At 36.2% G+C, this 15,884-nt stretch overlaps 1 protein-coding gene and 1 pseudogene across 1 annotated transcript; both read left to right on the forward strand.

Annotated features, from left to right (window-relative positions):
• Positions 1–1,102: 1,102 nt before the first annotated feature.
• On the forward strand, positions 1,103–2,149 carry LOC134760947 (endogenous retrovirus group K member 19 Env polyprotein-like). Its single transcript, XM_063721473.1, has one exon. The coding sequence runs from the start codon at positions 1,103–1,105 to the stop codon at positions 2,147–2,149; it is 1,047 nt and encodes a 348-aa protein (XP_063577543.1).
• A 12,898-nt stretch (positions 2,150–15,047) lies between these two features.
• LOC129053445 (ras-related protein Rab-9A-like) lies at positions 15,048–15,617 on the forward strand (annotated as a pseudogene).
• The last annotated feature ends 267 nt before the right edge of the window (positions 15,618–15,884 follow it).

A 15,884-nucleotide genomic window follows, 5' to 3' on the forward strand; every position in this document is an offset into this window, starting at 1 on the left:
GACCAGCACCATTGTGGGTCCTCGCATGTTGAGCACTGGTCTTCTGGGCCCACTGTTATTTCTCTATACTTTGTCTCTGTGTCTTATTTCTTTTCTCAGTCTCTCATCTCCACCTGATGAAGAATATCCACAGGTGTGGAGTGGTACCCCTTCATCTGGCACCAAACGTGGGTTCCTTTCTCTAAGGTGAAGATATGATAGATCGTGATCATTGGAGACAAGTTGATGAGAGATTCCTCTGTACATCCATGGTCAGCCTTGCGGTAAGCTCGTGTGCTCTGAGGAACCCAAGGTAACAATGAGACAAACTGAAAGTAAATATGCCTCTTATCTCAGCTTTACTAAATTTTTTTAAGAAGAGGGAAAGTTAGAGCCTTTACAGAAAATCTAATTATGCTATTTGAAACAATAGAACAATTCTACCCATGGTTTCCAAAACAAGGAGGTTTATATCTAAAAGATTGGGATAAAACTGGCAAAGAATTAAAACAAGCAAATAGGGAATGTAAAATCATCCCACTTACAGTATGGAATGATTGGGGCATTATTAATGCAGCTTGAGAACTGTTTCAAACAGGAGAAGATAGCATTTCAGTTTCTGAGGTCTCTGAAAGCTGTTTAATGGATTGTGAAGAAGAGGCAGGGACAGAATTCAAGAAAGGAATGGAAAGTTCACATTGTAAATATGTGTCAGAGTCTGTAATGGCTCAGTCAATACAAAATATTGACTACAATCAATTACAGGAGGTAGCAGATCCTGAATCATCAAAATTGGGGGGAAAGGTCCAGAGTTATTGGGGTCATCAGAGCCTAAGCCAGGATGGCCAACTTCTCCTCCCACTGTTCCAATACCTGTAACATTACATTCTCAAATGCATGTTAAACAAGTACAAGCCCTGAGAGAATATCAAATAGAAAAGGATGGAGTCTCTATCTTGGCAATGCCAATCCAGATACAATATCCACAATATCAGCCAGTAGAAAAAAACAAACAAACAAACCGGTGGTAGCTTATCAAGAGTGGCCTCCAGCTGACCCTCAGTATCAGCTGCCTCCAGAGGTTGGCCACAGTGCTCAAGTGGTGTGTCCCATGCCCAATAGCATGGCATCATACCAGAAACCCACAGCGATGGTGTGTAATCCGTCAGCACCACAGGGCATGGCGCTGTATCCTCAACCACCCACTATGAGACTTAATCCAGGAGCACCACTTAGGGGACAAAGTAGCACACAGCACGTGGTCACTGATGAAGCTATAAAACAGGGAGATCTTGAAGCATGGCAGTTCTGGGTAATTTTACAACCAGTACCGGCTGGGGAAGGGGCTTCAGCAGGAGCACCTGTGGTGGCTATTGCTAGATATGAAACTTTCATCACAAAAATGTTAAAGGACATGAAGGAAGGAGTTAAACTATATGGAACAAACTTCCCTTACATGAGAAACAAAATGGGGATATCAGAAGAGAAGTTGCCATCCACCAAGAAAGCGAAGCTGCCGACTTGGGCACAGTTAAAGAAGCTGACACAGTTAGCTGACAAAAGCCTAGATAACACAAAGGTGACACGAACTACAGAGAATATGCTGCTTGCAGCTTTGACGATTGTATCAACACTGGTAAGTCTCCCTATGTCTGCAGGAGCAGGTGCAATTAATTATACTTACTGGGACTATGTGCCTTTCCCACCCTTAATTCGGGTAGTTCCATGGGTGGATAATCCTATTGAAGTATATGTTAATAATAGTGCATGGAAAACAGATGATCATTGCCCTGCCCAACCAGAGGAAGAAGGAATGATGATGAATATTTCTGTTGGGTATCGTTATCCTCCTATTTGCCTAGGGAGTGCACCAGGATGCTTAATGCCTGCAACCCAAAATTGGTTGGTAGAAGTACCTACTGTCAGTGCCACCAGTAGATTTACTTATCACATGGTAAGTGGAATGTCACTCAGGCCACAGGTAAATTATTTGCAGGACCCTTCTTATCAAAGGTCATTAAAAGCTAGGCCTAAGGGTAAGACTTGCCCCAAGGAAATTCCCAAAGGATCAGAAGGCAAGGAAGTTTTAGTTTGGGTAGAATGTGTGGCTGTTAGTGTGGTAATACTACAAAACAATGAATTCGGAACTATTATAGATTGGGCACCTTGAGGTCAATTCTACCACAATTGCACAGGGCAAACTCAATCGTGTCCCAGTGCACAAGTGAGTCCGGCTTTCAACAGTGACTTAACAGAAGGTTTAGATAAAAATAAGAACAAAAGGTTAGAGTCTCTCTACCCTTGGGAATGGGGTGAAAAGGGAATCTCATCACCTCATTCAAAATTAGTTAGTCCTGTTATTGGTCCTGAACACTCAGAACTTACTGTGGCCTCTCACTGCTTTAGAATTTGGTCTGGAAATCAAACTATAACAGCAAGTGACTGTAGGCCATCTTATACTATCGACCTAAATTCCAGTCTAACAATTCCTTTGGAAAGTCATGTAAAGTCCCCTTATATGCTAGTTGTAGGAAAAATAGTTATTAATCCAGATTCCCAAACTATAACCTGAGATAATTGTAGACTGTGTATTTCCGTTGATTTAAGTTTTAATTGGCAACATCATATTCTACTAGTGAGAGCAAGAGAGGGTGTGTGGAACCCTGTGTCCATGGACTGATCATGGGATGTATAAAAGGAGTCCTAAGCAAATCCAAAAGATTCATTTTCACTTCAAATTTTTGAGGCATCAAAAGCTGATTTAAATGTGGTGCCAGGAACTGAGGCAATCATGGAAACTACTGATGGCCTCACAAATCTTAATCCAGTCACTTGGGTTAAAACCATCAGAAGTTCCACTATTGTAAATCTTGTATTAATCCCTGTGTGCCAGTTCTGTCTGTTGTTAGTCTGAAGGTGTACCCAGCAGCTCCAAAGAGACAGTGACCATCAAGAGTGGGCCAGGAAGATGATGGCAGTTTTGTCAAAAAGAAAAGATGAAATGTGGGGAAAAGTAAGAGAGGTCAGATGTCACAATGTCTGTGTAGAGAAGGAAGTCATAAGAAACACTATTTTGATCTGTACTAAGAAAAACTGTTCTGCTTTGAGATGCTATTAATCTGTAACTTTAGCCCCAACCCTGTGCTCACAGAAACATGTGCTGTATTGAACCAAGGTTTAATGGATTTAGGACTGTGCAGGATGTGCCTTGTGAACAATATGTTTGCAGGCAGTATGCCTGGTAAAAGTCATTGTCATTCTCCATTGTCTATTAACCAGGAACACAATGCACTGCGGAAAGCTGAAGGGACATCTATCAAGAAAGCCTGGGTATTGCTCCAAGGTTTCCCCCCTGAGACAGCCAGAGATATGGCCTTGGGGGAAAGGAAAGACCTTACATCCCACAGCCCAACACCTTTGAAGGGTCTGTGCTGAGGAGAAGTTGTGAAAGAGGGAGGCCTCTTTGCGGTTGAGATAAGAAGAAGGCTTCTTTCTCCTGCTCATCCCTGAGAATGGAATGTCTAGATGTAAAGCCAACCATTTGTTCTATTCTGAGATAAGAGAAAACCACCCTGTGGCTGATGGCAGTATATGCTAGTAGCAATACTGCTCTATTACTCTTTGCTAAACTGAGATGTTTGTGTAAAGTGAAGCATAAATCTAGCCTGTGGGCACATCCAGACACAGTACCTTTCCTTCAACTTGTTCATGATACAGATTCCCTTGCTCACATGTTTCCCTGCTGACTTTCTCCCCACCATCTGCCTGTTGCCCTGCTGCACTCCCCTTGCCAAGATAGTAAAAATAGTGGTTAATAAATATTGAGGGAACTCAGAGACCATCGCCGGTGCAGGTCCTCACATGTTGAGCTCCAGTCTCCTGGGCCCACTGTTCTTTCTCTATAATTTGTCTCTGTGTCTTATTTCTTTTCTGAGTCTCTCATCTCCACCTGATGAGAAATACCCACAGGTGTGGAGGGGGAGGCCCCCTTTCAGGACTATATCTCTTAATGAGAATAGTGTGATCTGCCAATTAGAAAATAAATATTCCTTCTTGGTAGAATGGGAAAGGATATAAATCAATCTATTAGTCATTGAAAGCTTGTTTTGCTTTTATAAATGTGCACATTGATTAACTTTCCTAACGTGTAAGTTACTGGGAAGGGAGAGTATTTTATTACTGTAACTTCATCAACTATGTGAACTATTTTTTGGTTTACATTCTCCAAATCACAAAGTGGCCTCTCATCAGAAATTATTTTCCCTTCACTTTCTTAATTTCTGGCAGTATACCAAAAGCCTTTTCCAAAATTTATTTAAGAACTATGAATCACATATCTTAGTTTATTTTTATTTTGGGGTGTATTTTTATTTTATTATTATTTTTTAATTTTGCTACAAGTTCTGGGATACATGTGCTGAGCCTGCAGGTTTGTTACGTAGGTACACATGTGCTATGGTGGTTTGTTTCACCTACGAACCTGTCATGTAGGTTTAAACCCTTCATGCATTAGGTATTTGTTCTAATGCTCTTGCTTCCCCTTCCCTTTCACCCCATCCCCTGACAATCCCCAGTGTGTGTTGTTCCCCACCCTGTGTTCATGAGTTCTCATCTTTCATATTCCACTTATGAGCAAGAACATGCGGTGTCTGTTTTTCTCTCCCTGTGTTAGTGCTGAGGATGATGGTTTCCAGCTTCTCTTATTCAAGATCTGTTTTGCTTTTCCATTTTTTCTTATTCAATTTTAGTAAGTGTATACTCCAAGAAACATATTCTTTCTTCTGAGTTATCTAATTGGTGTTTTGTGTGCAATTGCTTGTACATGAAAACAATTGTGGTAATTGCAACAGTTGTCAATTTTCGTCACTATGACTATGGGCATTCCAGCGGTATCCATGGTTAATTTTTTATTTTACATTTATTGTTTGAGTATTCTTGCATATTAGTTACCCTTCCTAAACATGTGTCAATTTTGCCTTTCTTTCAGTAAACCTATTCTTAATTTTCTTGATATTTTGTACTGTAGAACAAAATTATTTTATTGTTCTTCTAATCTATTTCTTCTGCTAACTTTGGAGATAATGTTAGGTTGTTTATTTGACATAGTCCTTTTTGTTGATATAGGTGTTTATTAAAAATATTTCCATATCACTGTTTTATTGACTCATTGATTGTTTAATTTGTTTAGTTTCTATGTAGTTGTGATTATGTTGAGGAAACATTTATTATGATATCTATTTTATGATGTTCTTAGAATTGGCTTCTGGTGTTGTAATATAATTTATTTTAAGGACTATGCCACATGCAGTTGAGAAAATATGGGGCTTCTACAACTGATTGATGCAATATTCTGTAAATGACTGCTAGGTTTGTTTAGGCTGAAGAGTAGTTTTAGTTGGATGAGTTCCCTGGTTAATTTGTGCTTTACTGATGATGGGGTGTTGAATTCTTCTACTAATATTGAATTGTGGTCTATTTCTACCTTGAGATCTAACAATGTTCACTCTCTTTATTTACAAGTTTCAATATACGTTGCATATATATGTATAATAGTCATATTATCTTTATATGTTGACTCTTTTTTTCATTATGTGATGTCCTTTTTTGTCTCCTGTTGCCATTTTTCACCTGAACTCTATTTTGTCTGCTCTAAATACAGCTACACCTGCTTTTTTGGTCTATGTTTGCACAAATGGCTTTGTCTGCTGCTTTATTTTCAGGCTTTCTTGTTTTTATAGGTGAAGTAAATATCTCGAGGCAATATAAGTTGAGTTGAATACAGTCTTTTAATATAAACGTTAACTCAATACACTTAATGCTTATTAAGTTCAGGGGTAAGTGTGTGAGATGTGCATGTTTGTTACATAGGTCATGGTGTGTCGTGGTGGTTTGTCATTACAGACTACTTCATCACACAGTTTGTAAGCCAAGTAATGATTAGTTGCTGTTCCTGTTTTTCCCTTTCCTTCCATCCTCCACCCTCTGCCAGACCCCAGTGTGCATTCTTCCATTTCATGTGTCCAGGTCTTCTTATTATTTTGCTTCCAGTTATAAGTGAGAACATTATGTATTCACTTTTCTTTTCTTCTGTTAGTTTGTCCAGTAGAATGACATTTTGCTCCAAAAATGTTCCCAAAAAGGACAAAATCTGCTTCTTTTTTATGGCTGCAGAGTGTTCCAAGGCATATACGTACAACATTTCCTTTATCCAAGCTATCATGCCCATCTAAATGGCCATTTAGATTGATTCTATGTCTTTGTCCTTCTGAATAGTGCTGTACTGAACATATACATGCAAATGCCTTCATAGTAGAACATGTGTTATTTTTTTCAAGACATATTCAGTAATCGAACTGCTGAGTTGAATGGTATAGGTCTCTGTGGGCTCTCTTTCACAAAGATTGTAGAAGTTTACACTCCCACCAACAGTGTAAAATCATTTCTTTTTTCCCTGCAAACTCACCAGCATCTGTCTTTTTTTTTTTTTTTTTACTTCTAATAATAGCCATTTGGACCGGTGTGAAATGGTACCTCACTGTGGTTTTCATTGACATTTCTTTGATGATCTGTGATGTTAAACTTTGTTTTCAGGTTTGTGGGCTACATGTATGACTTCTTTTGAGAAGTGTATGTTTATGTCCTTTGCCCAGCTATTAATAAGGTTGTTCATTCATTTGTTAGTTTTTGTATACTTTTCTAAGTTCTTTATAGATGCTGAATATTAGAAGTTGGCCAGATGCATAGTTTGCAAATTGGTCTCCCATTCTGTAGATTGTTTAACTCTGTCAATAGTTTTAAGCAAAGGAATAAAAAGAAATTGCATTCCTAGTCTCTGACAAAACAGACTTAAAATATTTTTACTTACTCAGACTCCTTAGGCCTTGTCACTGTGTAATTTTACCATCAGCTTCCACTGAAGGTAATTATTGCTTGATGAAGACTTAATAGTGCCACTTTGTAAAGTGTGCCTTGCTGTGCCCTCTGATTATTTTTTCTTTTCCTTCTCTCTTATTTGACTTTGCATGTGTGTGTTTGATGTTTTCCCGTAGTGGTATTTCCTAAACCATTTATATTTTCTGTGTAGTTGAAGTTCATGTAAAAATGTTTGAGGCACTATGTGGTGGTTGTAAGTTGATAATAACATCACTGAAATTGATTGCATATATATATGCATGTATATATATTATATATACAATATTTATATATAATATTTGTGTCTGGCTACATATAATTATTATGTATAGTATGTATCTGTGCATATATATAATATATACCTGCATACTATATATATATTTTATATAGTATATATGTGTATATATAACATATTATATAAAATATATGTGTATGAATAATATATTTTATATAATATATAATACATAAATAAAATAAATATGTAGTATGAATGTGTATATATGTTATATATAGTATATATTTGTTAATATAATATATAACATATCATATATAATATTGCATATAATATATACTGCATAACATATAACATTTATAATATATAACATATACAAAATATATAATGGATTAAATATAACATACATAATATATAATACATAATACATTTAAACAAAGAAAAATGTATGTGTATATACCTATATATTATATAGCATATATAATATATATTTCATATTATATATTAGATATATATATGCATACATTAGATATATATACACACAGTTATACAGATATTTATTTAATTTTAAAATATATAATTTTGTAATATGTGTTCCTTGTCAAATTAAGGCAGCCATTATCATTTGCAATCATTTTATCTCTTCACCTTCACATTAAAGATACACGTTATTAACACACCTCCATTACAGTATCAAAATGTTCTTCATTTTACTGAGTGCTTTTATCAGTGAGCTTTATCCTTTCTTATGTTTTCATGTGCTCATTTGTGTTTTTCTCTTCCAGCATGAAGTCCTCCCTTATCATGGCTTATAAGATAGGTCTTATGACAATAAAATTCCTCCGATTTTGCTTATTTGGAGAACTTCATCTTTCCTTTATTTTGGAGAAAAGCTTTCCTGGGTGCATTACTCTTAGTAGGCAAGATTTCTTTCTTCCTATTATTATTAATATTTAAATGTTATCTCACTCACATCTTAACTGCAGTGTCTCTACTGACAAATCTGCTAGCTGTTGAGTACTCTCTTGTAGGTGATTTTATTTTTGTTGTTTTTTTTTCAGGGGGTGTGTGTGTGTATGTGTGTGTTTCTGGTTTCAGGACTAGCTCTTGAGTTTTTTGTCCTTTAAAAGCTTTTGAAAGCTTCACTACAAAATATTTTAGTGTCGTTTTGTACAAATCAATCTGACTGGAAAAGGCTGACCTTTGTATGTCTAAATATTTACATTTTTATGCCAATTTAGAAAGCTCTCTCTTATTATTTAAAAAATGTTATTTCTACCTTTATATTTTTTCTTATTTGATTATTTTTGTGATGAGTAATATAACTGTCTTTATGCTGTTTCATAAATCCTGCAAGCTCTGTTTTCTTATTTATTACTCTTTTCTTCTGAGAATCTATATTTTGAAATAACTTGTCTTTTAGTTCCCAGTGTGTTTTTTTTGTGCTGGATCAAATTTGGCATTGATGTTCTTTTTTACTTTAATATTCGTAAAACACATTTTAGTTTCTGGGTTTTTTGTTTTTTCATCATTATTATGCCAGGGTAGGTCTGGCATCTTTCAGTAGAGGTACCAGTCTGGAGGCCTGGTCCCTAAGAGCCTTCTCAGTGCTCTGTGGTATGCCGATGTTGGGGTTGAAGGAAAGTTGGTTATCATTTTCCTGTCCTCCAATCAGCCATTTTCTCTCTCTGCACTTTGCTAACAGGTTATTGGAAGGATGACATGACTAGTATAAAACTCCCATTGCTATTCTTTTTAATAATGTCTTTCCTTATTGTGTTACCATCCAGTACTGCTATCAGCCACCTGGTTTCAGTCTTATGTATGAGCACATAATTTCAAGTGTGGATATTTGTTCATATTGATTCTTCTGTAAGTGGGAGCCGATTGATGAAGTTTTCCATTTCCCATTCCTTCTCCTTGCTTCTCCTCAACCTGTTACTGCATGTTGAAATTATACATGGTTTTATCATTTTATAAATCTCAATACCGTTCTTTTGTTATGATGGATGTAAATTTCCTAGTTATGTAATTATCTGTGCTCCTCAATCTTTTGTTATGAATATAGTTTTCTGACAGAATACAGGCTGACAGCCATTATTATAAGACAAAGTTATGAAATTCCAAGCTGTGTAAATATTGCACAATGTCTCCTTTGAATGTGAGATGGAGATTTGGTTACTGCATTAATCTTATATGTATTATTATTGTAATAATGTTATGACCTTTTAGGTTTATAAATTCTTCTCTGTTTCTTACATATGTATATAAAACTTCAAGTTGTATAAACCTTAAAGGCTAACTTGTGTGAACATATTTGTGTGGAGTGCATATGTTGTGCAGTTTTCCTGAAGACTAATGCATATTCTTATTGTCAGCCCACCTATATTGTACATGTATAGAAATTAGTTGGCAGTATACTACCTACATATTTTTTATACCTTAAAACTTGCAGGTATAAACTTTACCTTACCCTTTTTTTGTGAGATGCAAGCATCTAGGATTTATAAAATATATTCTCTTCCACTGTAAGAAAATTTATGTAATCAACCTTGTTCTCATTCTCACCTAGAATTTAATGGAAATGGAGACTTACAAACCTTATTATTCCCCATATCATTACATTGTGTTTGCTGCCAATGTGAGTGCATATATTATTGAATATAGATACGAGCTGACAATACACATTATTTTTTTTTTGTTCTTGAGTTTAAAATGCAAACTCTCAGCTGCACGATCTGTGCTGATTTTCATTTCTGGGTATGAATGCATTGTGGCCTGGTGTGAAAACTCCCAAATTCTCCCCTCTTTGCCCATGGATATATTTATTCAGCTACGGTAACACTGTTTAGAAGTTTAGCTTATAAAGTAATCCTTTTGAGTAAATAAGTTTATATATCTTGATGGGTTTCTTGACTGTATTAATATGGGATATCATTTAATCATGGAAAAAATAAGTTTCTGAGCTGCACCAATTTTTATTTTTTCTTGTTCGAATTTATATATATTTAATCATGTATATATACACACACATTTGAACATATATAGTTAGAAAAGTAACACCACACACACACGCACACACACACACACAAATACAACCTCCTTTCCTTGACCATAGAAACAATGTGCTCACTATGTCAAACCAGTCTCTTTCTTGGGTATGGGTGTGCATTTCACATAAAAATTTTCCAGCCAATTTCAATTTACATCTGAATGGGGCAGGTCTGCACTCATCTTTTTTGTTTCTTCTTTAAATTTTTATTTTATTTTGAATACCAGTATCACATGTCCTTGTTTGTTACATGGAAATATTGCACGATAGTGGGTTATGCAGTGTGAATTTCCTCACCCAGCAAATGAGCATGGTGTCAAATAGGTAGTTTCTTAATCCACTTCATTTTTTAAATCTGTATATTTCCACAGTGTCTGCTCCTTCCATATTTATGTGCATGTGTTTTCAATTCTCATCTTCTGCTTATAAGTGAGAACATATGGTATTTTTTTTTTCTGTTCCTGCAGTAAATAAGGCCTCTGTCTGCATCCATGTTGTTGTAAATGTCATCATTTCATTCTGCTTTTTTGCTGCACAGTATTCCTTCGTGCATAGGTACATTTTTTTTAACCCCATCTACCACTGATGAACTGAATACTAGTTTTCTTTATCCACTCCACTTAGGTTGACTCCATGGTTTTGAAAATTAGTGTAGTGCTGCATTAAAGATTTGAAAGCTTGTGTCTTTTTGTTGGGATGACATATTTTTCATTTCTGGACACATACCAATGATCAAATTTCTGTGTGGAATGTTAGCTTCATTTTCAGTTATTTGAGAAATCTTCAGTTTGCTTTTTTAAGTGGCTGAACTCTTCAGCATTCTCATCAGCAATGGAGAAGCATTTCTATTATCTGCAGCTACATTAGCTCCTGTTTTTTTAAATTTTTTTTAACTCTTAAATAACAGCCATTCTGACTGGTGTGAGCTGGTATCTTATTGTGGTTCTGATTGGCATTCATAAAAAATTAATGATGATGAATATTTTATGATATATTTATTGGCCACTTATATGTCTATGTCTTGTTTACAGAAAGGTCTGTTCATGTCTTTGAGTACTTTTTTTTTTTTTTTTTTTTTTTTTTTTGAGACGGAGCCTCGCTCCTTCACCCAGGCCTGAGTGCAGCGGCGCCATCTCGGCTCACTGCAAGCTCCGCCTCCTGGGTTCATGCCATTCTCCTGCCTCAGCCCCCCGAGTAGCTGGGACTACAGGCGCCCGCCACCGCGCCCTGCTAATTTTTTGTATTTTTAGTAGAGACGGGGTTTCACCGTGTTAATCAGGATGGTCTCAATCTCCTGACCTCGTGATCCGCCTGCCTCAGGCTCCCAAAGTGCTGGGATTGCAGGCGCCAGCCACCGCGCCTGACCGTCTGAGTACTTTTAATAGTTACTTGTTTTTGCTTGTTGATGTGTTAGTTTCCTGTAGATGCTGAATTTTAGACTTCTTTGGTGCAGCTAGGAAATACCTTCTCTTGTTCTTATGTTTTCTATTGACTCTGCACTAATCTTGATGACAATTGGCTCAATTTTAGAATACCTTGGTGAAAAATAGAGCGTTCTATGCTCATTTTACAAAGATAATGGAGTCTCTTCTATAACACTGCTGACCTCTCTAAATGGATAAAACTTATATTTATATCAATACAGGCCTTCCTCTTCTTTATTGAACATACGTGTATTCTTCCTCACTATATAAATTCTGTGCTATACGTGCATGGGTATTATCATAAGCCTTCAGGTTGCATAAATCCTGGTTGTTTGGTTTTATTATGAGTATGATTTTGGTTATTCTTCTTTAACAGGGATTGATTACAATTATTCTTCTTTAACAGGGATGCATAGTGTCAGGTAAATCAAACGTAGCTTTGCTCTAATTTTGATATAAATTGGATACAGTTAGGCAGAATATTTCCAATGTCTGCAAGAACACTCTCATGCCTTGTTTATTTTGCATATAAAGTAACCCATGTGTTACAGAAACATTGGCCACTTGTTTGATTATAAAACTATATCCCTCTTAAATGAATGTTGAAAACTGCTTTACAGGAACACACTCTTTTTATCTTTATACCTCCTGCCTTTGACCATCACTGAAAATCAACTCAAGCTTCATGGCTATATACAAAGAGAACTTTTTCTTTTCCTGACCTAGATCTAGAACTTTCTGATAAGTTCTGGGTTTACTACTACATGCTCACTAATGTGAGCTTCTTGGTTGTGAAAGAACAAATACACACACACACACTTGAATTTTTAAAATACTTGTATATAAATAAGAAAGCATAGGAGCTATCTTCTGAATTATAGTTTTTTGAACTGAGATGCTAAATTTAAATTTGTGTGAACACTGGCCTTTTTTTTTCTCTCACATACATGAAAGCCTTTGAGACATTTATCCATCTCCAATATATATATTTTTTGAGGAAGTGTCCCATTTTGTCACCTATGTCAATACACAAGTCAAAGTAGGTCAGTGTTCCTATGTTATATTTATGTATACAGATACATGTGTGTACTTACGTATGTATGCAATGTAAAAAAGAATACTTACAGCTAACTTTACACACTGTATTCAATGTGGACAAGCTAGGCTTCAAAAATCACATGGGTAAATGCGATATTCTTGGAAGGAAAAGTATGCTGTTTGTACCTACCAGTCATTTTCATTACAAGTAAGAACATTTTACTAAGGACAGGACTTAAAATAACCAAAGAATTCATATTTAGGAATGAGAATGAAGGGTGCCAGAAAACACAAATGGTACTCACTATGGAAAAAGTATAATCAGCTGCACTGAAAGACTGCAAACACAAAGAACTACAAAAATACATCAAAATATCAAAAAGGCAAGCTCATTTATCTTGCTCTTTTGAGACAGGGCAAGTTCATTTATATTCAAGACAGTAGTAGGACACAGGTTTTATGCAGCAAGGATCTTACACCCATGGCAACTGAAAAATTCACAGAAGAGCATACAGGTCTACAGCCAGAGCTTATATCATGTAACAACACTTTTTCAAACAGAGAGTTATACATTTACTACAGAAATAAGAGGTCAAAATTTAGTTTTTGTTACATAATCACTGACTACTTGACACAGATATGAGCATGCCCAGTGCCTTTATAAACTCTGGCTTCCACTTGTCATTATGGTAGGTAGATTCTAACTTTCATAAACTCAGACCTTCTTTGTATATGAGCGACATGGTTCAAACAACCCAAACACTCTTAACTTTCTAAAAAGCAGAAACAAAAAACGGGATCTCCAGGTTTATACTTGAGGGTATTTAGCTTTAACAATAAAAGTCAATTCAGGTAATATGTAGGCAGAAGGTCTTATGTATATCCCTTTGCTCTTGGTATGAATAGTAATTTGCTGACCTCATAACTGGAAAAAGAATGCTTTATTCAATAGCTAGTGAGATCCTTGATTATATAATCTTAGCTATATTTCTGGCATTTTTCATAACTTTCTCATGCTAAATATCTGGCTTTTAAAATTTCAAACTTCATTAACTTGGATAGGGATAAGAGCTTCCTGGCTGTACATGAGCTTGACGGCTTTCTTGGGGTGGATTTGGGATCATGGGCTGCATGTGGGCTTCCTGTCTTTGCCAATCTTCACCCTTCCCTTTGATTTAAAAGATAAACTTCAGAGCTGTACAAATAATAAACTGCTATTTTCTTGCATATTGAATTTTACTCTCTGATTGAGAAACCCTGAACCCTCTATTTTCTAGATATAAATATAACAACCCAGATTTATAAATTATGGAGTAGCTTTTTGGATAAGAGCATGCTAATGCTTTTGTGTCTTTCCTATGGACATAAGTTAACCATTTAAATAAATTCTGGCCTCCTCCTTCCTGATAAAGCAGTATAATTATCTATAAATATACAGAAAATGTGCTTCTGGAATATGGATGAAGCTTCCAATCTGTGTAAAACATGCGCTTTCTCCATCTATTGGGATCTAGAGTTTACACTCAGATAAGCTTTGACAGTCTTTTGTTTTTTTTTCTTTTGAGTTGGAGTCTTTCTCTGTCAACTTGCTGGAGTGCAGTAGTGCAATCTGTACTCACTGTGACCTCTGCCTCCTGGGTTCAAGCAATTTTCCTGCCTCAGCCTTCAGAGTAGCTGAGATTACAGGCACCCACCACCATGCCCAGGTAACTTTTGTGTTTGTGTGTATTTTTAGTAGAGGTGGGGTTTCTCACCATATTGATCAGGCTGGTCTTGAACTCCTGACCTCAAGTGATCCACCCACCTCTGCTTCCCAAATTTTTGGGCTTACAAACATGAACCACTTTACCCAGCCTGTGACAGCCTTTTTTAAAATGCGGTGGTGTGTTTCATCCAAACCAGTCTTTTCTTTTTGGCCTTTATATAGCTATAACATTTCCAGCTCTCTAAACTAACCTCCTCTACATTGGTCATGAGCATGCCATTTAAAGTATAAATATTGCTATATCAGAAACATGCAAACTGTGATCTCTTAACCATCTTTAACCAACTATAGTGGGGCTTACTATGAGCAGAGAGTGACTTATCATAGAGTAAAAGTTCAGAGCAAGAGCTTTGGGGTCAGACTTGGGCTTGAGTGCCAGCTTCACAGTCAACTGTGACCCGAGAAAGGAGAAGAGTGAGCCCTTCCCAGCTGTTTTAGATAATATTGCTAGTATGGTAGCCTGCACATGGATGAATGCTCAGCCTTGTAAACAAAAGTCTTATTATTAAGTATTCCCTGGCGCTATACATTTTACTTCAGCTAAATGCTGATATTCACAGAATCATGTAGAAGAATAGGTATGTATAAAGAAATGCAATGGTGCATTTATATTTTACAGAGTTCTTGAAGCTCTTGAGATTAATGATGGCAGGCAATTCATCACTTTTTAAAGCAATTCTTGGAGATGGTGGAGTTGGGAGGAGTTCACTTATAAACAGATATGTAACTAACAAGTTTGATATCCAGCTCTTTATGACAATAGGTATGAAATTTTTAAATAAGATTTGGAAGTGGATAAACATTTTGGTGCAATGCAGATTTGGGGCATGGCAGGTCAGGACTGATTCTAAAGCCTGAGGACTTCATTTTACAGAGATTCTGTCTGCTGTCTGCTTACTTTTATTGTGGACAGTTCACAAAGATTTCAGAACCTTAGTAACTGAAAGAAAGAATTCATATATTATGCAAATGTGGAAGAAATGAGAGCTTTCCTTTTGTGATTCTTAGTAACAAGACTGACATAAGCAAACAGCAGGTGTCTGCAGGAGAATCTCAAGCTTGTGCATGGATGACAGCAACTATTCTTACTTTGAAACAAGTGCAAAAGATGCCACAAGTGTGGCAGCAGCCTTTGAGGAATCGGTTTGAAGAGTTCCTGTGGATGATGTTACATCTGATCAGTTGACACACACAGACACAGTCAATCTTCATTGAAAGCCCAGTACTAACTTATCTTGCTGTGGATTGTTAGAGGTTGTTGATGTGTTCTAATCAACTCACAGATATACACAAAATCACCATGGGGATAAAAAAAATAATTAGGGTTTGCAGCAGTGTATCATCTACTAATAAAATAAAGCACAAAATTGTTGTGCTTTATTAGTTGGTGGGCTTCCATGACAGCCAGTCATGGAAGAACATATTTTCTCAGTAATGGCTGTGTACATTTATAAATTGTAATGTTTCTCTAAAAACATTTCT

This window comes from Pongo abelii, chromosome Y, assembly GCF_028885655.2.
Source record: "Pongo abelii isolate AG06213 chromosome Y, NHGRI_mPonAbe1-v2.0_pri, whole genome shotgun sequence".
NCBI classification, from domain to species: Eukaryota; Metazoa; Chordata; class Mammalia; order Primates; family Hominidae; genus Pongo; species Pongo abelii.